Genomic DNA, 22,650 nt, shown 5'->3' on the forward strand with positions numbered 1-22,650 from the left:
TATAATAGGACTGATCAGTGATGATGACGAGTCCACTTACAGGGATGAAGTTGTACAGTTGCTTAGGTGGTGTCATAGCAATAACCCGGACTTGAACATAAAGAAAACGAAAGAGCTAATAGTGGACTTTCGGAGACACAGGCCATACACTCACAGCCTACTCAGTATTGATGGAACGGAAGTGGAAACAGTCACCAGCTTTAGGTTTTTGGGAATTCACATCTCTAAAGATCTAACCTGGACTGTGCACACTGACTCTATCATGAAGAAGGCTCAGCAGCGCCTTTATTTCCTGAGGTGCCTCAAGCGATGGGGGATGCCAATAGATGTGTTGGTGAACTTCTACCGCTGCACCATCGAGAGCGTCCTCACCAACGGGATCACCGTGTGGTACGGCAACACCTCTTCGCGAGAAAGAAAGGCACTGCGGAGAATGGTCAATATGGCCCAGAAGATCATCGGCTGCAGTCTCACCGAGATTAAACAGCTCTATGAGGACCGCTGCCGTGGTAGAATTCTGGCCATCACAGAGGACAGTCACCACCCCGGGCATGAGCTCTTCACCCCACTGCCCTCAGGCAAGAGATATAAGAGCATACTGACACTTACCACTAGATTCTTCAACAGCTTCTATCCACAAGCAGTGAGACTGGCGAACACATTTAGCCATCCCCCTCGGACCACACCTACCTCTTTATGATTTCTTATCTATTGCACATCTCCAGTCATTGTTTACACGTCTGTATTGTTTACATTCAAACTGTCTACATGTTTACTTGCACATTGTCTATTGTTTGTTTGTACATTGTCTTGATGCACTGTTTGCACTTTGTCTTGTTTTTTACACTTGTTTTACAACCGAGAGACTTTCTGTGAGTAAGAATTCCAGTACCGGTTACATATGGCAATAAAGTTCAAGTACCTACCTGCCATTCCTGAAACACACTTTTATTAGTGAGGTAGGGGCTACAGAGAACACCCCCCACCAGCCCAGTCCTCCAGGGGCACCAACAATCTAATTACTACTAATCCTTCTGGCTGCCAGACATTTGCACCCGTGTGTGCAGTTGGAGCTATTTATTAAGAAATAAAACTGAATATGTTTATATTCACGTGTGCATATATGTAGAAAGGGATGCTGTGGCTCTATATTCTCCTTACTGAGGCAATCTTGGTGAAGGTCCTGGCTAAAGGGCACAACAGCAGGATCTCACCTGGGATCTGAGCCCACAACCGTCCGTTTTCGGTCCAGTAACCTGACCGCTGTGCCAGTCTGCTGCCAGATCTGAGAGACCCGATTCATTCACCACTGCACTGATGCACAGCGGGGAACCTTCTCCACAAGGCTGTTTCAGTATTCAGGGAGTGATTTCCCATCTCAGCTGCCTTGAACGGGGCTGCCAATTAACAGAAGTGACTTGGCCATTGAAAAGGACACAAGAAACACTTTTCAGGCCACCCCACAGAAGCCGGAAGGGCCTGAGGCCGGGGCTGGGGTGACAAGGATGTGGGTCTCTTCCGAGAAGATGAAGAGACGGCGCAGCTGAAGACTAGAGGCTGAAAGGGGCCTGACTTACTTGCCACAGAAAAGTTATTCAGAGGGTAAGGCAGGTCTGCGTCTTGCGGCTTCTCCTTGTAGCCGATGAACGAGCCATCTGTCTTCAGCAGGAAGTATCGCGGCCTCCAGTTCTTGATGTACTCTCCTGTGAAGAAGGAATAAAGTGCACGTTAGGTTAATCGACGCTGCTCCTGTTCGGCCCCTGTAGAAAGGAAATTCATGTTGTGGTGTATTATGAGTTCCCGCTGTCTGTCCCCACTCTGTGGGTTGCTGGGTCATGTGCTGCTGCTGCGTCCCAAATTCCCCAAACCCCACCCATGGGGCCCCAGGGACTCTGCCACGCTCCCTGTGGCGCCTCAGGCGTCAAGCGTACGGCCACCCTCTCCGCCGCGCACTCACGCACGCTTCCCGGCAGGCTGGCAGCACACACCGGAGAGAAAAAGGGCCGGTCTAGATTCATAGGAGCCTCCGAGATCTTTACTCGCGGTATTTTTCAGCATTCCTCCTTCCGCTTTCAAGGGGGCCTGCTGTTACCGAGCCGACCGGCGCCGGAGCTTCGAGAGCCACACACACCGCAGCGCCGCGGGAGAAGGGGCGAGATGAAATGAGGACGCGCAGACACGTTTAACCCTTAGAAGTGGGACTGATCAAACAACAGCAGCTGCCGAACAGCTGGTCGCGGAGAATTACCATGCAAAACTTCTGGCGGTACAGACTGCGCGGCTGAGGCACCGACAAATGTGTCAACAACAATCATTATAGGTGACTGCGCCCCCAGTGCAGAGGTCCGCACACTCGGCAGACTGAAAGGAGAAGCTTCTTGCTGCCGTTCCCTGTTAATTAAGTTCCAGCTTGAGCTTTTTACTGTGAGGGGCTTGATGTGCGCAATTTCCAGGTTCCACCACACAGTCAGGACATGTGGGGAATCACAATCCAAATTAAAATGAAGAGATATAAAAATCACAAACCAGCGATTTCCAAAACATGTAGCTATCATAAACGAAAGTAATAAGCCTTTTGCTTTTGTAAGTTAAACTCCTATTCTTTGTTGAACTATTCCAGGCTTTACAAACTTTTACAGGAGTCTTGTAAATTCCTACAGCAGCTGCCGGAAATTTCATGTAAATTTACGCAGGTTAATGTGGAATTAAAGCACCCGAAATAGTCATACACTTTTGTTCCTTCATGATATTCAAGACGTTTTTCCAGCACAGCAAAACTCTGCTCCTCAATTTCATAAAGCAACTGTAGAAGTGTAAGGTATATGCACTGTATTTACTGTTCTGTCATGGGTACAATTTACACAAGAGCATGAAATGGCTTTGAAATGGCAGTCTGACTTCCATGCCTGATAAAAAGCCCTTCAAACAAGATATGAGAAAATAAATTACAAAATCATTTGATATTACAGTGTGAATCATAGACATTATCTACTACTAAATGAAAAAGTAAGGAAGTGTCAAGGAAAATTACCTATCAAGGTGAATGTGCTATTTCAGTCAGGACTGTATGGTAAGCAAATGCGTGTATTTTGTATAGAACTGATTACCACTGTCAGAAAACCTACATCTGATTTAAAAAGCACTTTATCAAGAGAAACACTAACAGAATCCCCTCTAAAGACAGATCACACACCTCTACTTTACTGAGGGAGAATGATCAAACCAGTATCAATACTGACGCAGAATTCCTTCTGATCTACACCAGAGCTGTTCGGTTAATTCTGCTCAGTGATAACGATGAAATTATGTTAAGAGACTAAGAATACCGCTTGAGGTGAAGGATAAATAAAGGAGAATAAAACCATTAGTTCTGGAATGACAGGCAATGGGTATTACAGATCCTGCGCACCTCCAGCGCACTGTCCTCTGTGATGCCTGCTGTCTCGATGACTCTGCTACATGACATGGCCAAGTCAAGGACAACGGGGCGCAGAACTGATCCGCATGGTCAACACGCCCGCCCACTGAACACTAAAAAAGCAGGACCTGAAGGCAGGCTTCTTTCAGACAGAAACAAAGGCAACACCCACGGGTCTGTGAACTGGGATTTGCGGATCAGCAGAAGGACTCATTCTGGGGGCCCAAGCGCACCACCAGTTCCAGAGCGCCAGGCAACTCCTGGCCTATCCAATTCCCCCCTCAAAGTTATCGTGGAAAAACAAACAGGTCACCCATGAGCACAGAGAGTCCGGTCTGCGGGCATGACTGCACGTGCTTGTTTCACAAAGTGTAGCTCAGAGCCGGCAATTTCCCTGACTCCGCTGTGAAGAGAACAAAGCGTCTCTCCGCCAACAGCAAGGCTGTCATGGCAGCACCAGTCCTGAGCTCTGCACCAACATCCCAGCTGCACATGGACAGAGGGAACCATTCTCCTGCTGAAGAGGGTGTGTGGTCTGATTCTAGTCACACAGCCTCCGCTCTTCCACTGCCCTGTAGGGGTGGCTTGATGACCACATACTAGGCCTCCGTTGCCACAATTACAATCAGGCCCCCACTTCCACAGGCTGTGGATCACACAATTTAAGACCCCGCCCTCCACGGCTCCACCCCCTACAAGCACTGGATCATACCACAAATAACCACGCCCTCCACGGCTCCACCCCCTACAAGCACTGGATCATACCACAAATAACCACGCCCTCCACGGCTCCACCCCCTACAAGCACTGGATCATACCACAAAAAACCACGCCCTCCACGGCTCCACCCCCTACAAGCACTGGATCATACCACAAAAAACCACGCCCTCCACGGCTCCACCCCCTACAAGCACTGGATCATACCACAAATAACCACGCCCTCCACGGCTCCACTCCCTACAAGCAATGGATCAAACCACAAATAACCACACCCTCCAATGACTCCGCCCCCTGCCACAAGCCCTGAGTCAGCATTAGACGATACCAGATAAGCACCGCAGGTTCTGAATCTTTTCAGTAATTACAACCCACACAGCACAAATAGGCACATTTAAAAAGTGCACAGTCTACCGGCTTGCCTTAACTGGAGAGCTAGTCAAATTTCTAGTAAAAATCTTCAAGTTAGTCAAATAGGTGTGGTCATACAATTTTATTTGCATTTAAAGAAACAGGTGGAATGGTGTTGAATAAGAGCATCTGAAAATTGTCACCACAGGATTTGGTAAAAACATTTTAATTCCTCTTCCAAATTCTATACATTCTTGTGTTCTCAGAATTTGGAAATTGATGTGTTTAAATGTCTGCTGGTGTATATTTTTTAAAAGCCTTTGAAAAGGCACATATCTTAATGAACATTTTCAAACTAAAAAACTGTGCAACCCCTATAGAACCAAGCTTGAGCTACTGTATTGCTACTGTAGGCAGATCACTGCAGATCTTTCAGAAGCTTCAAAACACTTCAAAGGTCTGACAAATTAATGAAGACTGCAATCTGGAAATGCAGAGATTTGAACAAAGGCAGAAAAAATCAGGACAGAGTTTTCATGCTAGGTTATGGCTCAGGCCAATGTGACAGTTCTGATAAATTTCTTTTTTTTCTTTTTTTGCCAAACAGAAAATAAACAACATGTTCTATTTGTAACAGCCACTTAAAGCATAATGACACCAGCTTTTCTTAATTAACACATCAGAGAAAAACACCTGCTCATGTTAATTTGCGGAGACGGAGGTCTTTGCTGGTATGTCTCTGCCTGCTGATCTATCAGTGGAGAGAGATGTAGGAAGACACTGCAGTCTTCCAGCTAGAAAAACACGCAGAGGGCATACAAACTTCGATTGGAACAAGATCTTTCAAACTTCATGGAGGGAGAAACACACACACACACTCTAACACAAGAGATAAGTAACATGTCATCTTGCACATTTGCAGCACCAAAGAAAAAGGAACGGATACCAGCAGAGGAGCAAAATGAATTCTGTTCCAATGCTCAATCGAGCTGCAGGAAGACATGAATAGGATGGTCACACGAGCACAGTTTCCTCATTCTGGTTCAGCTTATTTTCATAAATCAGCTTTGAAGGAACACACACGTTAAGGATAAGTAAGGAGAAAAACCCACCAAAGCCTCAGCACTAACAAAACCACATCCTGAATGGGATCAATTTGCTCACCGTTTTTCTCTCTGTGCATTTCCAGCTATGAAAAACTGGTTTGTGTTTCTCAGACTAGGATGCTTTTAAAACTAACCACCATGATGAAGAGTTCTAGATTTCCCTGCTCCTTCTCCTGCCTTGTGAATTAAACATATGCTTCTCTAGAGTAAAGAACAGACCTGAACCTAGTTCAATTAAAATCTGTTTTTACTCCCTTTTGCACACTGGAGTCCCTTTACACTGATGACCTGGCAGACCCATTCACACCGGAGCAAATCGGGGTGCAGTACCTTCCTCAAGTGTACAATACCAGGGTTCCACCCACGAGTCCAGAAGCCCGTGTAGTAAATAACTGAGCCCTTGAGGTAGTGCTGCTGTCTGGCCAGTGAGGGAAACTGGACCGGATCTGGGCCCAGTAACAGGTCACGCCAAGTACGAGCAGCGTGGCTGCTGGGACTGAGGACCCGGCTCGGCGAGAGCACCCCAGGCAGGGGACCCTCTCCAGAGCTGCTGGAGTGGCTGGAGGGGGAACAGAAGGAGCAGGCTTTTGGGGGGAATTCGCTTCCAGTATCTGCTCATGCCTGCAGAGCGCAGCTTGCCAGAGCAACTCTGCACACGGACTGGTCTCCGATTGGAATAGTGGGACACTGATGACGAGGGGGGCCTTCTGTAGAGCTGTGTGGGACAATTCCACAGAGCGCGGACACTGGTGGACAACTCAAGGCACTGGCGGGCCCAAAGAGTTTTAAAAGGCTGGAGAGTGCTGGTGAATGCCATTTGACAGGGTGCGTACGATCACAAAACAACAGACAGCTGACCTTCTGCACGTCACTGTGCCTCATAATCCACAGCACAGCATAATCCACGGAGTAATTTTATTTAGAGCAGGTTTGAGTTTTGAGTGGGGGGAATGAATATTCTCTTTCAACGGAAAGCAGTATAAAATTCCACAGCGCCTTGCAAGTTCACCAGGAGGAGGCAAAACTCTTTTCTGTAATTCCGAGATACACACTCTGAAATTCAGCTGGTAACCATGTGGTTGAAGCCCCCATCCTGGTTTCTTTCAAGAAACGCTGGATAAGATCCTGGGATCAATGAACTGCTGACTATCAAACGGCCTCCTCTCGATTATAACCTCTCTGACGTTCTTGTGAGTTCACCGACGCTGGGGAATGAATTGCACAAGACTTACTGGAAGTCCAAAACCAAATTTGGACACCAACAATTCAGCAAGATGGCAGAAACGTAACAATAGGTTATTTAGGGCAAAATAAAGCCAGTGAGGTGACACAAATGTGTCCCGGATGGGCTGCCCCAGGACTGTGGCCTGATCTCAGCTCTGCGCTGGGAGACGAGCAATCCTGCGTTCTGGCAACACCCTCCTCCCGAGCCATCCCACCCAGGTCCGTGCTCCGGACCCTCAAGCCCTGGGACACACTGCAGCAGGTGCCGGGAAGACAGGCCTCCCCCTGCTGGGCCCTGAGGCTTTGCACTCCTCCACTCATTTTCCAGTCTTTTATTCCTCGATGTCTTTCCTCAATTTTGGTGCGGCTGTTCTACTAGAGCACAGTTATTATTTAGAGAACGCCATGAACATCTGATTTATTTGCAAGCCAGCAGCCAGTCAGGACAACTTGTTCTTTCATATACCCATTAATTAAGCCTCAATACATCACATGTGCAGTCATGCTGTCTGCACTTCTTCTGTGTCTTGGTCACCTAGACCCCGGCACAAGGCAGTAGGCAAGGTTTTTGATTTCTGAATCTGCTTTATACTGCACAGCTCTGCACACAAATGTGTTCTCTGGTTCAGAGCCCACATTATCAGCTCCTAGCCTAACTGCTCCAATTGCACAATTAAAATAACATACTGTGTGCCATTCAATTACAAGCACAGATTAATTGTTCATTTGTCTGTGGTCTGAAACCAGGCAGAGGTACCAGGGAGGGATTTGGAGGCCAGCTTATATCAAAACTTTGCCCAGAACAAAAAATAGAAACTTAAAACGCTTCCACCCAGCTGAGACAGCTCCTCGCTTTCTTTTCGACGGCCTTTTCACTTTCACAGCACGCGCCTGGTTCAGCTCCACCGGGGCCATTCGTTAACCAGCCCAGACGAGGCTGGAACTGAATGCCCTACCCGGTTCAGAGACGGCTTCAACACGTGCCACTCCGGGAGGGCAGAACCGGCTCGTCTCCAGCCCCCCAGTGTCCCCCGCGGGTGCGGACAGAGGGAAGAGCGCGCACCGAGCACGGGAGGAACCAGGCTCTCGAAGGGCCACGCAGCCCAGGGCCATCAGCGGGCTCGACTGGCCCATCAGTCTGGTCCAGTCTTTCACGTGTGTGTGTGTGTTCAGCGCCACAGTCGGCCAGAGGAGAGCTGGTTAGGGGGCGCCACACACCAGTATGCCCAGTAGGTGGCGCAGCAGTCTCACGCCCACGCCCTGGGAGGTGAAGCTCCTGCAGACACGGAGCTGATCGCCCTGCAGTGCCCATACCTTCACCTTACTGCACGTCTCTGCTGCCAGTGCCTTCTGCGACTCTCTAACGATGGCCATGCCACGACCATGATATAGGACTATAATCACCTCTATAAACTATGGGATCACTGGAAGAAACACTTTACATGAAAACAAAAGAAAGGTAAATTCGAGAAGAGGATCTGAGGATCTCAAACATCAGGCAGGGTGTCTTATTCCTTGCTCACACCACCCATTGCATGTATAAGGGCCTCCTGTTCTGTTTTACACAGCAGATGCATAAACAGGGAACAACTTTCACCGACATCATCCACGTCACACACCAAGAAAGGTGTATCATACATGCTTTTACTCAGAGTAACAGTGTTAAGAAGACAAACATTTTGCAAACTTCTTGATGAAATAAATACTCATTGCAAAGAAGACAAAAAAGCCTATTAATCTTTCAGCTGGAAGTTTTCTGTGCTATACTATAGACATCTTCTGATTGAAGGGAAGACAAGAAAATGATTCATGACTCCTAAATACCCTTCCAATCTCCAAAGAACTACACATGAAGCACATGAAGTAGAATTCAGGCTAACACGACACCGAGCAGGTATAATCTGAAATACCTCACAGCCTAAATACAGATGTGTGTGTGAACACTTTAATCAGACCATTTAACTAGCTGTGGCTATTGTTAAGAAGAACAACAGCTCCAGAGGTGTTTGCTGAAACACTGTGTGTGCACATCTCACCCGTCCCCTCCCTGCCTGACTAGGGCAGGGGCGACACTCTCGGCGAGACTCCTGTCACCCGCAGACGCAGGGAGCCCAACGGTGACCAGGCCGTGCGGTCTCCCAGAGCGCGGCCGCGGGCTGAGCGTTTGGGCCCAGCTAATTAGACACGTTCTGCAGGACAGGACAGGACAGGACAGGACCAGCCATGCTCTCGGGCGACTTCTGCCGAGGCCGGGGGCAGACCAGCCCAATCCACTCAGTGGGCATGAGGAGGGCGGTGGGCTGTGCCCCTCCGCTGCAGCTGAGAGCGAGACCAGCGGGCACAGCGCCTGTGAAGAGGGGGCTGGCACACTGGGCCCACCCTGGCATCGCCAGGCCCCCCGCTTCCCTTTGGGGGAGGTGGGAAGGAGGAGGAGGGAGGCTGGGGGCATCTGGATGGTCCCTCTCGGAGGAGTTTCACCCGGTAATGAGTGTGAAGGGAAAGTGAGGAAAAAACAGCAGCTTCTCTCCCTCAGGATCAACGTCAGCTGCTCGGCGTTTTTGTTCTGCATTTGTAATTGTGGCCCCGGCTGCAGTGATGGTGACAAAGCTGTGTCCTGTGTGAGCCTGGGCAAGTGCAGAGGAAAGAGCAGAAGAGATGAACTCGCACTTGGGGGGTAATCCAGAAATACTGACAAGCCTGCCGTCCACAAGGGCACGTGGCAGAGGAGCACCATTCAGCTATCATTAAGTGCACCCTCTTACAACTAGGGGTGCGTCTTCTTTTCTACAACAGGAATCAAACAAAGCTGCTCAGAGGGGATCTGGGGGAAGATCAAACCCTCGCAGTCCTGAAAACCATTCCATGTGGACGTGGGCAGGGGCCAGAAATTCAGCTGTTTATTCCATCCAGACGCGTTTCAGGCAGAAACACGCTCTCGCTTTCTTTCACCCGAATGGGAGAGGGGCGGCGAACCGACACCAGGCAGGCACAGGCAGGGCAGGAGCAGCAGACAGCTCTCCCCTAGCCTGGCCCGGCCCGGTCCAGCCCGGCTGGCGCACGGCACGCAGGGGGAGAGGCCAGAGGGGCAGGAAGCTCCGACTGGAGGAAGAGGACACCGGCAGACAAGGCAGACGGATGAGGACCAGACATCGGGTTCAACGTCAGTTTCAAGTGGACAGATATTTCATTATTCGAAATGAGTTTAATTTTTTTTTTTTACACGTCTTATCTGTCATAAAACCCCTGGCACACAACAAGAAATCAAGAAGAAAGAGTACACAGCTAGTGAAAAAGAACTTTGCACCCTCTGCTCTAATTTGTATGCTAACTGTTTAGCCCTTGATACTTGCAGTGCTCCCAAAAGTTAAATAACTTGTTCAGAAAAAAGTCTTATGTGCACTTTTTTTAATAAAAAGTGGTTATGTATAATCTATGTGGTAGAAATATTACACTGCAACAGAGTTACTTTCAATGTAAAACCCACTGTGATGCTCTGTACCGCTCTGGGTCTCTCTGCTGCAGTGTTTGCTCTACCCACTAGGTGGTGCTGCTCCACCGATTCATCATCTCTCTCTCCACGTGCTGGACACACAGCCCAGCCAGGCTGGAGATTATCTGCCTCAGCCCCTCGGAAGAGTGAGGCAAGCAAATATCTTCCGAACTGGCACAGGTGACGTGCAGCAAGTAACCTCAGGCTGCATCAAAAGCTAAGCTCTAATCCCGATGGAAATTAGGAAGTGGAAGATTTTCCACAAGGCTGGGATCGGAGGCAAGCCCTGCACTTTTTTTCACTCCCACAGAGTGAGGTCAAGCCTGAGGACAGCCAGGGTACGGCTGGTCAGTTGACTCCCGACCTTAGGATCCCACAACTCTCGCACAAGATGAGACAGAATCATAAATGTTTAATAATTTACTAAGCTCTATCATTTAAATCTTCATCAGTCCCTTTATCCCATTTTATTGTGTTAACGATGATGATGAGACGTCAAACCGAGGTCCTGACTCTCTGTGGTCATTAAAAATCCCAGGGCGTTTCTCGAAAAGAGTAGGGGTGTTACCCCGGTGTCCTGGCCAAATTTCCCATTGGCCCTTACCAATCATGGCCTCCTAATAATCCCCATCTATGAATTGGCTTCATTATTCTCTGCTCTCCTCCCCACTGAGAGCTGGTGTGTGGTGAGCGTTCTGGCGCACTATGGCTGCCGTCGCATCATCCAGGTGGGGCTGCACACTGGTGGTGGTGGAGGGGATCCCCATTACCTGTAAAGCGCTTTGAGTGGAGTGTCCAGAAAAGCGCTATATAAGTGTAAGCAATTATTATTATCCTTATAAATGCTATTACCATCTTGTCTCTGTAATAAGAGACAAAACTTAAATATTGTCAATTGCTCTCCTCACTGTTTCCCACTTTGCACATCAGGAACCGGAGGCAGGGAGCCCCCGTTTCGTCACCTCGGTGATCCATCGAGGGGATGGATACGCGACCATACGCGACCCTGCACCCGTGTTCTGATCACTTCATCCGGTACAGGGTACCGGAGTCTATCCGGGGGAGCCGGAGTCTGTCCCAGCAGGCAGCAGGGCCAGGGCAGGATACACCCTGGACAGGACGCCAGCCCAACACGGGACACGAAGACACACGCGCTCGCATCAGGGCCGGCTTTCACAGAAGCCAATTAACCTGCCAGCATGTCTTTGGACTGTGTGAGGAAGCTGAAGCACCTGCAGGAAAGGCATGCAAACGCAGAGAGAACATGCAAACTCCACACAGACAGCACCCAGATCTGGAATTGAACCCAGGACCGCGGCGATGTGAGGTAGCCATACTGACCACTGTGCCAGCATGCTGCCCCAGTTCAGTTATTCTTTCTACACTCAAAGAACGAATTAAAAACTGCAGGGAATTTGCTTAAACTGGCTTTATCATCAACACAATGAGTTATGAAAATTAAGCGGAGTGCTCAGTTTCCTTTCCGATGTTACAAGTCCGCAAGCACCCTGTGCAGTTAGCTTGTAAAATGTCTCGATTCTGTACAAGCGACTGCTCCACTAAACCAGTGCAACATGTTATCCAAGACCCGCAGCAAAGTACTCTGCTTTACCAGGAGTGGGGATGTAAACTCGACTTAGTGGTGTAGTACAGAACATATGAAAAAGACATGCACTTTTGGCCTTATTAAAAACCTTAGCCCATTAGATCTTTTGATCTGGGCAGATCATTTATCAGTTTAAAAAGCAATTAAAAATGTATTATCTACGTACATGTGAATTCCTGTAATTAACTTTCTGTAAACTCAGAAAGGAAGGAAAAAAAGGCCAACTGTTCCTCCTGACAGCCAAAGGCCAGCAATATTAGATGGGGGAAGGGGGCGACTCAGCGCGGTTTGTGAAAACGAGGGACACTGCCAGCGATGGACGGAATCTAAAAGGAGGGAAGGAGGAGGGACAGTTTTCCCTCGGAATACCGCCATGGATTAAGGAGGTCAGATTCCAGCCAGGCACTGCATGACTGCCAATCCCTCACAACCCCAGCTATCCCCCTGCCTGGGGCCAGCGGCTCAGCACCTCTGGACTGTGGGAACCCAGTTCTCCTGGCTTCAGCCATGACACCCCAATATCAGCCCCAGCTCACACAAAGTGAGGCCAGGACCCTGTTCCTCAGGGATTCTTCAGGGCTTGTGTGTTTAAACACAGAATAACAGGGGACTAAAAATACAAAAAATGTCTTAAAACAATATTCCTGAAAGAGGTTTCCCAGCATCTTCAATGTAGCAGCTTTTCTGGTGATTTTACTTGGTTGTTACTACACTAAGTGAGCGACAGTCTCTCTGAAATGTCTACTAAGAAGTGTGAACCTACGGCACTGTCCCAGTCAAAGGGCAGTGGACGTGCACCGCAAGATTGAGAGTCTTGAAAAGAAAAAACGGCACCTGTCAGTCCTCTTCATCTCCAAAACAAGCACAGGCACAGGATATTACAAAATATTCGCACGACACTATGCTACAAGAAGACAAATGCTACTTCGGCGCGCAGACTTCGATGTGCCTCGCTGAGGAACACACGCACAGTTCCAGACGAGCAATCTCGCAAGGGCTGTAAACCAAAGCATGGCGCAACAAATCAGAGCGTGCAGGATCACTGCGCGGCAGAACCGCGCGCGGAGCGAGGCTACAGAGCCGTGGAGAACAGGTGCTGACTGGGGGATCCGAGAAGCACTTTGAGGCTGTTGAGCTGTGAATGGCTATTATCCCGGAGAAGACTGGGGTCATTATTTATTCAGCAGAAATAGCCTCCCCCCCCCAGCCGCACAGCGCAGGAGAACCTGAGAACAGAGTGCAGAGCTGGCTGGCAGACAGCTGGCTTCACACAATACAGGGCCCCCCCCACACACACAATCCGTCTCCAGCCCCTGCCCCCCCACCGCACCCCACCCCACCCCGCGCCTCACCCTTTGTGCTGCGGTCTGCACCCCCCCCCACCCCCACAAAGCGCGCTCTCTGTAATCCCTCTCTGCGAGGAGCTGGAATAAACAAGCAGTCGCCGCAGACATCCCAGCCACCCCCCCAGCCCGGCTCCGGATCCTCGCCGCGCTCTGGGAAAGGAGTATAGCGCCTTCACAGAGCCCCCGCCTCGCAGACGACTCTGGCGCTGTGCTCCTGGGTGGCCCCGGCGGGTCTATCTACGAACAATAGGACGCTCGCGAGGGCACGGCAAGAGAAGCAACGCCCCCGGCTCTTTAAAAAGCACTTCGCCCAGAGAGGCTGATAAGACTGAGCCGCCGTGCACCCACAGAGGGACGAGCAGCCCTCAGACAATGACAACATCCCGCCAGCGCGGTCATTCTGGCACTGGACCTTCCACCCTGACAAAGGACCAGCAAGATGAAGGCAAAAGATGAAGGAAAGCCTGCCGGTAGAAGAGCAGACCACAGACCTCTACCTGCCTCCTGCTTGCGTGGACCACAGCCCCCCAGCCCTTGCACACCACAGCCCCATCAAAGCTGTACAGGGCAAGTTCCTCGGCTGTCTGGGCAACAAGGAAGCTCTGCTGAAACCTCACGGGGAAGGTGGAACTAAATGTTTCACAAATAAACACAACCAATTAAAACTGATTTTATTTTCAGGGATTCTTTTTTCACAGCACTGGCAAATTCCAAAGATGAATGCAGTACTGGCACGCCGCAGTTATTAAACCATCAACTATGCCCACTGGTTAGGTGTGCAGTATTCAAGACAGCTCCACTCACCCAAATGTTCAACGCGCCTTTGCTCTATCATCCAGCAGGCACACACCTGTGCACAGCCAAGCAATTCAAACCATTCCAAATAATTAGATTGCTATCAGTTGGAATTAAAATGAGAAGACTAACGCTGGAGTGGATAATACATTAGCACTTAACTGTGGTTTTAATAAAACGACAAACTTCATTAATGAAAACTGACACTTGAAAACAATTCTGCTGCTGCCTTCCTGCTAACTAAGCATGTTTCCCGTTTTAAACTTTCATTTGCAACTCATTTATTTGCCATTTGGTTTTCTGTTCTGAAGGCACTGAGGACTGCATCAATTAAGAAACGGCCTCAGTAAAGAACATAGCACAGCACGCAGGCCGTCACCGGCATTATTTTCATGATGATCCATTAACTAGTTGCTGCAGCTCGGTCCTGGTTTCACACCAAACCCTGCTCCCCAGGGGGCAAACGAGCCGCCTCCGATTATAGCCAGTCAGCTGGACTAAAGCTCTGGGAGCCCCCCCCTCTTTACTGATGGGGGGGCCCTGGGAACCGAGCGTGTGGGGGCCGGGGCCGGGGCCGGGGCCGCCTCCCTCGCACCCGCGCCTGCGTGTCCAGCAGGGGGGTGGAGGGCGGTGCAGCTGGGCTGGGCCTGCGCCCCCCCCTCCTCCTCCCCGGCTCCAGCCGCGGCTCGGGAGCGGGCGGGCGGGCAGCAGCTTTCGCCAGGCTCTGGAGCCGGGAGTCATTATGCTGCTCGACATCTGCACCTTTGTGCGCCTCCCTTTCGCGGCTGCCCCAGACCGGCGGGCCAACGCCAGGCTCCCTCTGCATTCTCCTCTCGCCGGCAGATGGCAAGTCAACAGTCAACCGGCCGCCGAGGCCTCCCCCCCCGCGGCCCCCCTGCGCCGCTCTTCACAGACACAATAATAACCCCTTTGTTTGTCTCCCACAATACAGCTGCTTAAACCATTGCCGCGCGAGGCCTCTCCGCTGAAGACACACACACACACACACACAAGCCCCCTTCTGTCGAGTCTGGTTAAGAAGCGGTGCCGGTATTAAGGAGGCTGAAGCCACAGCACAGCTGCACACAGCGACAGACGTGCTGAGAGAGAGGAGCGCTCCCCAAACAAAGCCCTCGGAATTAAAAAGAGGGGTCTGTGCGAGGCTGGCGGGGTAATTACAAGGGTACGGCGGCGTCCATTGTGTGGGTCAAAACAACTGGGCAGCCGCAGGCCGCTGTCTGGAGTGCACTAGCCGCGCCTCGCTGCAGCTCGGGCGCCGGCAGCACGCGGGGGCACGGCTTGGCGGGGCGCGGCGGGGGGGCGGGGGGATCAGGGGGCGCTCGGAGCAAACTTGCCCCGCGATTCCTTTTTCGGCCTGAGCCACGCCACCGCTGCCACGGCCGACACGAGGATCGGCTGCAGCTCTCGGCTGAAGGGAATCTGCCCGTACCGGACCTGGAACCTGGAGAACTGGGTTCTGCTCAAGCACCGGTGCCACAACCATTTTTATAGGGTTCAGATCCTAGCGCAAGCATCCAGAGGGCAGTTTCCTGAGCTTCGGCATACGTTATCCCTTTAAAAATACTGAACCCGGTCTCATACACCGTTTTAAAAAGTAAAACATAGGTCTATACTTTGCAGAACTACAAAAACAGAAGAGGACCAACGACAGTCTTCCCGTGTCAGTCCTCCCAGAGAGAAGTGTGACATTCATATCCAGCTCCTCTACAGGATATTTAAACCATTAGCTTTTACCACAATGATTTTGCATAACCCTGTTAGTATGCTGCACGACAATAACAATAATTCCTCACGCTTATACAGTTCTGGACACTCCACTCAAAGCGCTTTACAGGTAATGGGGATCCCCTCCACCACCACCAGTGTGCAGCCCCACCTGGATGATGCAACGGCAGCCATAGTGCGCCAGTACTCTCCCCACACACCAGCTATCAGTGGGGAGGAGAGCAGAGTGATGGAGCCAGTTCGGAGAGGGGGATTATTAGGAGCCCATGCCTATAACCCAGGTCCATCAGTGTCCACGTCACACCATGGGCCTCACAACTGCAAAAGGACCGTGCCATCTCGTAACGCCCAGAGTGCACATAAAACACACAAATTAAACAGGGCAAGCACCCCTTTCAAAAGTCAGGCGCTTAAGCTATGGACCTTTCGGGGTGTCCTGTTGTCACAAGCATGGTCACAGCCAGCAGCCCGCGTGTCCCCTCCGCGGCAGAGGGCTCTGGCCAGCGCCCGTCCAGCCGCAGCCCGCCGGACCCTACCGCCCCCTCCCCAGCGCCGCGGCGCCTGGAGCTCTGGCCGGCAGCTGCCCTGCCGCCGCCCGCGGCACGCGGAAGGCAGCGGCACGCTGAGGTGTTGATAGATGCGCTGGGTTTCTGATTAGCGCCAGGGCGGACACGAGCGTACGGCCCCAGCCGGCACAGGCAGGGAGCAAGATGTCAGCTACGCCATCACACTGCCCTGCAGCACAATCGTCTGCCCCGAATGTCAGCGCTGCGGTGGCGCCCTGCAGTCCATCCCTACACTTACACAATCACACACGCACAACAGAACAAGGGAACAAACCGTTGCCTTACATAATCTATGCCTCACAACCAGTTTATCCCTAAGTCCACTAGATCGCTACTTAAACATTAGTGCTCTTGCAGCGCGAGTTCCCTCTACATTAGCAGAACTCATTAGCTGTCCCTGGCGCCCTTAGGCAGAGGCACAGGGAGCAAGTCTCATCCCTACAGATCAAACCTGCCCAATGTTTAACACACCTGCACAGTCCTGCTAGGTTTCGGTAAGGAACACCTTACATCCACCCTGGGGTGTTTAAAAGTGCTGAGTGTTCAGCAGGACAATTTCAATGCCTTTGGGAGAGCACTTTCTAAAATAGCAGAACTGATTTTAATACAGAAAATCCGAAGACCTGGGTGTGTAAAATAGGACCTGGCATATCAGTATGGACTTCTTAAAATTTTCCCTTTTTTCTCAAACATTTCACAGCCCTGTGCAAAATAGCAGGCTAAATAAAAGCTTAGCATTTCTCCTGCATTCCCAATCCTCTTTCTTGCGCTAATCTGATTTAGACTCTGAATAAGCAGCGTCTGAGTGGCGCGGGAGATCAGCTGGCTGGCAGACCACCGCCGCTGCCGCAGACACTCTCGGGCCGCGGGGCCGCGGGACAGAGCAGGCCGGGACCCGCCCAGTGCTCACGATGAGAAGGTTACGCACAAGGAGCCCACTCGACCCTGTGTGCTCATGAAGGCCGCTCGCCGAGGAGGCCTGCAGCTGCAGCAAAGCGGGGCTCAGCCTGGCAGCCGCAGATCGATGCTACAGACCCCGAGCCACCAGCGCAGGGCCCTTTAGCTGCGCCACGCACAGTCTGATGGGGCCCCGCAGCTCTGGAGCACACAGACACTTCTCTACGCTTCCCAGAACTGGAAAAGCCCAGTCACAGCACTCAGGGCTCAACGAACATCTGACAGGCAGCTCTACCACGAGGCTTGCAGGAGCTCATGGATATCATAATTCACCGTCTGATGCCTCGGAAACTTCTTCTGCATCAAAGCGGCTATGTTGAACACATACAGAACCTTACCAAAATACATCAACAGCACATTAAAAATAAATGAGCTTATCTGTCAACGTGAGGACACTGCCACAGCATATGCAGACAATCCTAAAAATAAATTAAAGTTATTCTAGGGATGCAAAGGAGCTATGACAATTTTTTTACACGATTTCCTACAGTACGAGTACAGTACATCTCATCATCCACAGACAAGCACTTTCTACATAATCTAAACATAATTGACTCAATAATGAGCTTCGTTACATATCCCTGTGCACTGGTCCCTGTAGACTATCCAGGCTTATCATGTTTCTATAAATGTCTACAGAACTCAATTGGTTTTTCGAAACGGGGACTTTGTGTTTTGCGGGATTTCATTAGGATCGATAGCGATGGCCGAGCCAGACTCCCCCCGGAGCAGAGGCCAGAGTGGCTGATCCTGCAGTTGACTGCACAGGCCCAGCACCAGTCATCTGGTCTGAGCTCCCACACTGGCTGCCTCGCATTTCCATGGACTGCCCCTCGTTAGGGAGAACCGTAACGAGGGGGATGAGCACAGCTAATTTAAAAACTTGGACGCCGCCAGTATACCATATGGCCAGCATTTATCCCTCCTGAAATCCATCCTAACCGTCACTTACATGATTAGGACAAGATTTTACAACCGTTCTATTTTTCTGGGTTGTGTTTTTTTTCCCTGTTACCAATTAATCACATGGATTAACGTTCAGACTGGCCAAGTCAAATCCTGCAGCATTTTTTGGGGGGTTTTCTGGCAGTTCTCGCAGTTTAAAAAAAAAACATTTGTCACCAAATTTAAAATTCCTGAAGATGTTTCTTTTCTCTGATAGCTTTTTTTAAATATAAACTTGACAGCAACGTGTGAAGTCCGACCCTGTACTGTGCACAAAAAGGTCACGAGACAACTATGCAAATCACAGCTGCATCTCGGTAATTAATGAATGTTATACATCAACTAACACAAACAAAGTCGAAAGTTCAATAAGATCTGAACTCCCACTGTAGTGAACACTACAAATGCAAGCAGGTAAAAAATGTTAATCATGCAACAACAGATGTTACACCATTTTGGTCTTCAACTTGTGAGCCCTAAACTGAAGTCTGTTTTAAGTCGCTGTGCAGCAGCAGTTGTTGTTGCACAGTTCTTACATTGTCTCCCTGGTTATCAGCTCATAGACTAAATAAGTCAATACTACCAAAATGGAAAAAAAAGCTGAGAGTAATAAACCTCAGGTAGAGAACTAATTTTTCAAAAGAAAATGCCTCAGTAACTTTTTTGGTATTTGCAAACAAAGTGTGTTGCTTTAAGGACAATGCATTTTATTTCAAAAGAAGCTGGAATGGTCAACAGATAAAAAAACAAAAAGGAAAAAAATAATCTAAACTATTTTGTCAAATCAAAAACCTAAACGGCACCAAGGCTCCTAGAGGTACTGTATAAAACACTGCACACATAGCTGTCAAACACTGAACTACAATACAGGACCCTGTACTGCAGGGTCTCTATACAAAAGCACGGTAATGCAACTGGCAAACACAGTGAAGTGCAGTATGGCACAATTAAATCATGGTACAATGTGAAGAGATATGATGAGCTGCAATTTCAGGTGTAAGAAACTGCTGCAACTTAACAGTACACACAGGATATGGCCAGCAGCCACGTCACCCTGCAACTCACAGCTGGCAGCCCACTGGAGCTCAGCAGGTGTGAGCCTGGTCAGTACCTGGAAGGAGACCTCCTGGGAAAAACTAAGGTTGCTGCTGGAAGAGGTGTTAGTGGGGCCAGTAGGGTGCGCTCACCCTGCGGTCCATGTGGGTCCTAATGCCCCAGTATAGTGATGGGGAAACTATACTGTAAAAAGGCACTGTCCTTCGGATGAGATGTAAAACTGAGGTCCTGACTCTGTGGTCATTAAAAATCCCAGGGTGTTTCTCTAGAGGTGTAACCCCTATTGGCCAAATTTCCCCCTGGCCTTTACCAATCATGGTAAATTTACTCTGGTGAATATTTACGAGAGCACCTGAAGCCTCAGTCTGGAATTTATCGTTCAGAAAAGAAACGCAAATTTTGAAACCTGGATACGCTGAGCCTGGTCACGCAGTGTGACTGCATGCGAGGAAGTAAGGCCACGTCTCCCCGCCTCTGAGACTTTATTAAGCAGCGCTATCGTGTCGAAGCGCACCGGAAGCCCGGTCACCCCGAACCCGTTCGCAGGTCACCTCCACTCCTCTCTCGGCAGAGCCATTACTGCCAAAAACAGAGCTGCTACTTCACACAATAATGGAGCTCTGCTATTATACACAGGAGGGGAATTAAAGCTGCACAGACCCAGATCAGGCCAGCCCACGCGTCCCAGTGACGCAAAGACAGATATCCTGATGACGCGACGCGTTTGGGGGAGCAGGGGGTACACAGTGAGTGAAGATGCACTGGCAGCAGCTGAGCCTGGACCTGTGACCCAGCACCCTCAGTCCACAGCGCTGCCAGGCTGCTCCTTCTGGCCCCTGGTCACCAGGTCAGCCCGGCCGCCCTCAGCCTGCTCCAGACGGGGATCTTCTGGGGGTGATGCCCTGTAGCTCAGAGGGTTCACAGCTCAAAGCTACAGCAAGAAAACTAAAACATCAGAAAAGGAAAAACACAAAACAACCCGCAGTCCACTGCCATCACCACAGCTCACAGGCCACTGGGGACCCTATTAAAACAAAGGTTGGACCCACTGGCCTCTCAAACTCAAACCCTAGAGCAGGTGAAGGATGGCGGCTTGTTGCTGAGCACAGTGCTCCTGCTCCTGCCCTGGGGACACCTGCGGCTGGCAGATGGGCTGAAGTTCCCATTTAATCCGAGATTCTGTCTTGGAACACAAACGCCCCGAGGGAAGAAAAAAAACCCAACCTCAATTCCGATCGCTCCAAACGCCAAAGTTTGTAACCAGAAGGTTCCTGCCAACAGCACGAATGTGTGTAAGAGGGTGACCCGCCGGCACAATGGCCCCTCGACTGCCACGCTAGTCACTGAAGTCGAATGACCGCCGTGATGGGAGCTGCTGTACTAACTGAACAGGAAGGGGGCAGGCGGGCTCACGCCAAGAGCTGCTTCGGCAGTGCACCTCGCGGGGCAGAGGTGACGCCCTGCAACGCCGGCCTTCATCACGCAGCACTGGGCATGCTGCCCCGAACCTGCGTGGTGTCCTTCAGGTGTCCCATGAGCTCGCCAGCAGCTCCCGGCATGCTTGAAGGAATCTGGTAGGGAAGCTTGAGAGCCTGGTAGCCTTCAAAACTTCCGTTTTATAATCTATTACAAAACCGCAGTCTGTACTCTTGCGAGGCAGCATGAGGTGTGATTCGCAAGCTCAAGTCGCGGTGCCGCGGGCGCCTGGCTCTCCCTGCGAAGCCCCCAGCCGGCGGACGCCACCATGTGCCACCACACTCCACAGACACAGCGGTGAGGCGCTGATGAGGTGGATTAATTAAGCGACAGCTGCCCAGACGCCCACAGACAGCTTAAAAAAAAGGCAACATTTCAAGAGGGGAAAAAAAAGGGTTCTTAAAGGAGAGTCAGCACACTACCAACACCCAGTCCTTATTTCATGTGCTTTCTGCTCCATGTTTGATGAGGATGAGTTAATCCTTCTGGGCCACTTCATTAATTCAGTAATACAGATGAGGAGCAGGTTGATTAAAATTTGCCAACGGGATATGCAAAGAAAGAGAAAAAATATCCAAGTTCTCCCTCACTAGCATTGTTACACAACACTCTGGATGTAACTCTCCCATCTAAACACAGGGCCCCAGTCTACTGGGCACTCATGATCAAGCACCCTAAAGCTTGGCTGCTCAGCACCGAGAGCACGGGGGGCCTGAACCCCGACTCGCACTCAGCCTCAGCACTAAAAGCACAGGGGCCTGAGTCCCGACTCGCCCTCAGCCTCAGCACTAAAAGCACAGGGGCCTGAACCCCGACTCGCCCTCAGCCTCAGCACTAAAAGCAAAGGGGCCTGAACCCCGACTCGCCCTCAGCACTAAAAGCAAAGGGGCCTGAACCCCGACTCGCCCTCAGCCTCAGCACTAAAAGCAAAGGGGCCTGAACCCCGACTCGCCCTCAGCCTCAGCACTAAAAGCAAAGGGGCCTGAACCCCGACTCCCACTCAGCCTCAGCACTAAAAGCAAAGGGGACTGAACCCCGACTCCTCCTCGGCGCCGAGGGAGCGCGGGGGCCTGAACCCCGACAAGCCCTCAGCACCGAGAGAACGGGGGCCTCCGATTATTACCCAAGGAATACATCAGCATTATTTTTGCTGCAGCCAACACCTGTCAAGCTGATTTAAGCAATCTTAAGCTTTTCTAACCACAAACAAAACTATCACCTCAAGAAGAGCATCAAAGCAAAAAACGACATGAGCAGAAACAAAATATCACATAACCAAGGCAGCAATATGGAGTGGTTTGAGCTCCTCCAAACTCACAACTGCAAGGTCACGGGTTCAAATCTCAGGCAAGGCACTGCTGTTACATCCGTAAGTAAGGGGCTTAACGCAGATCGTTCAAGTAATACCCAGCTGTATAAATGGGGCCAATTGTAAGTCACTTTGTACAAAAACCACCTGGTCTCCCCAAAAACAAAGGTAGTTCTCAAGCTTCTGTTTTCCCATCCTAAAAAACATGAGGCAGTTTCTAGGAGAGAATGATGTAACTCACTACAGGTCGTCAGGCCAGCATCGCCTGCACCAGGCTCGAGTACTCAGCACAGGGCAGGTGATTTAGTTAATGGCTGTAAAGAGGATATCAGGCCAGATGGTAAAAAAAGCATTCATCTCCAGTTCTCCTCATAGCAGCTCAAGCTGAGAAAAACAAGGAGAGTCAGGAAGTTCCAGAACATCACAAATACATGCATTAAAAATCAATCTTGTAGCCTTTCTGATTTAAGAATGTTCTGTAGGTTGTGACTCTTCTTGTCCATTGCAGCTTACTGAGCCTGCAATGCTGGATCTTATTTTGC

The 22,650-nt window shown here is 50.3% G+C and overlaps 1 protein-coding gene across 3 annotated transcripts in view; it reads right to left on the reverse strand.

The window, feature by feature from the left end:
• LOC148645962 (RAC-gamma serine/threonine-protein kinase) overlaps positions 1-22,650 on the reverse strand; it is a 112,174-nt gene that overhangs the window by 33,810 nt on the left and 55,714 nt on the right. For all 3 annotated transcript variants that reach the window (XM_088610398.1, XM_088610397.1, XM_088610396.1), the window contains exon 3: positions 1,578-1,703. In XM_088610398.1, the coding sequence (XP_088466524.1) occupies positions 1,578-1,703 (126 nt within the window). The remainder of the gene's footprint in view (positions 1-1,577; positions 1,704-22,650) is intronic.

Source organism: Lepisosteus platostomus, chromosome 17 (assembly GCF_059453375.1).
Source record: "Lepisosteus platostomus isolate fLepPlt1 chromosome 17, fLepPlt1.hap1, whole genome shotgun sequence".
NCBI lineage: Eukaryota > Metazoa > Chordata > Actinopteri > Semionotiformes > Lepisosteidae > Lepisosteus > Lepisosteus platostomus.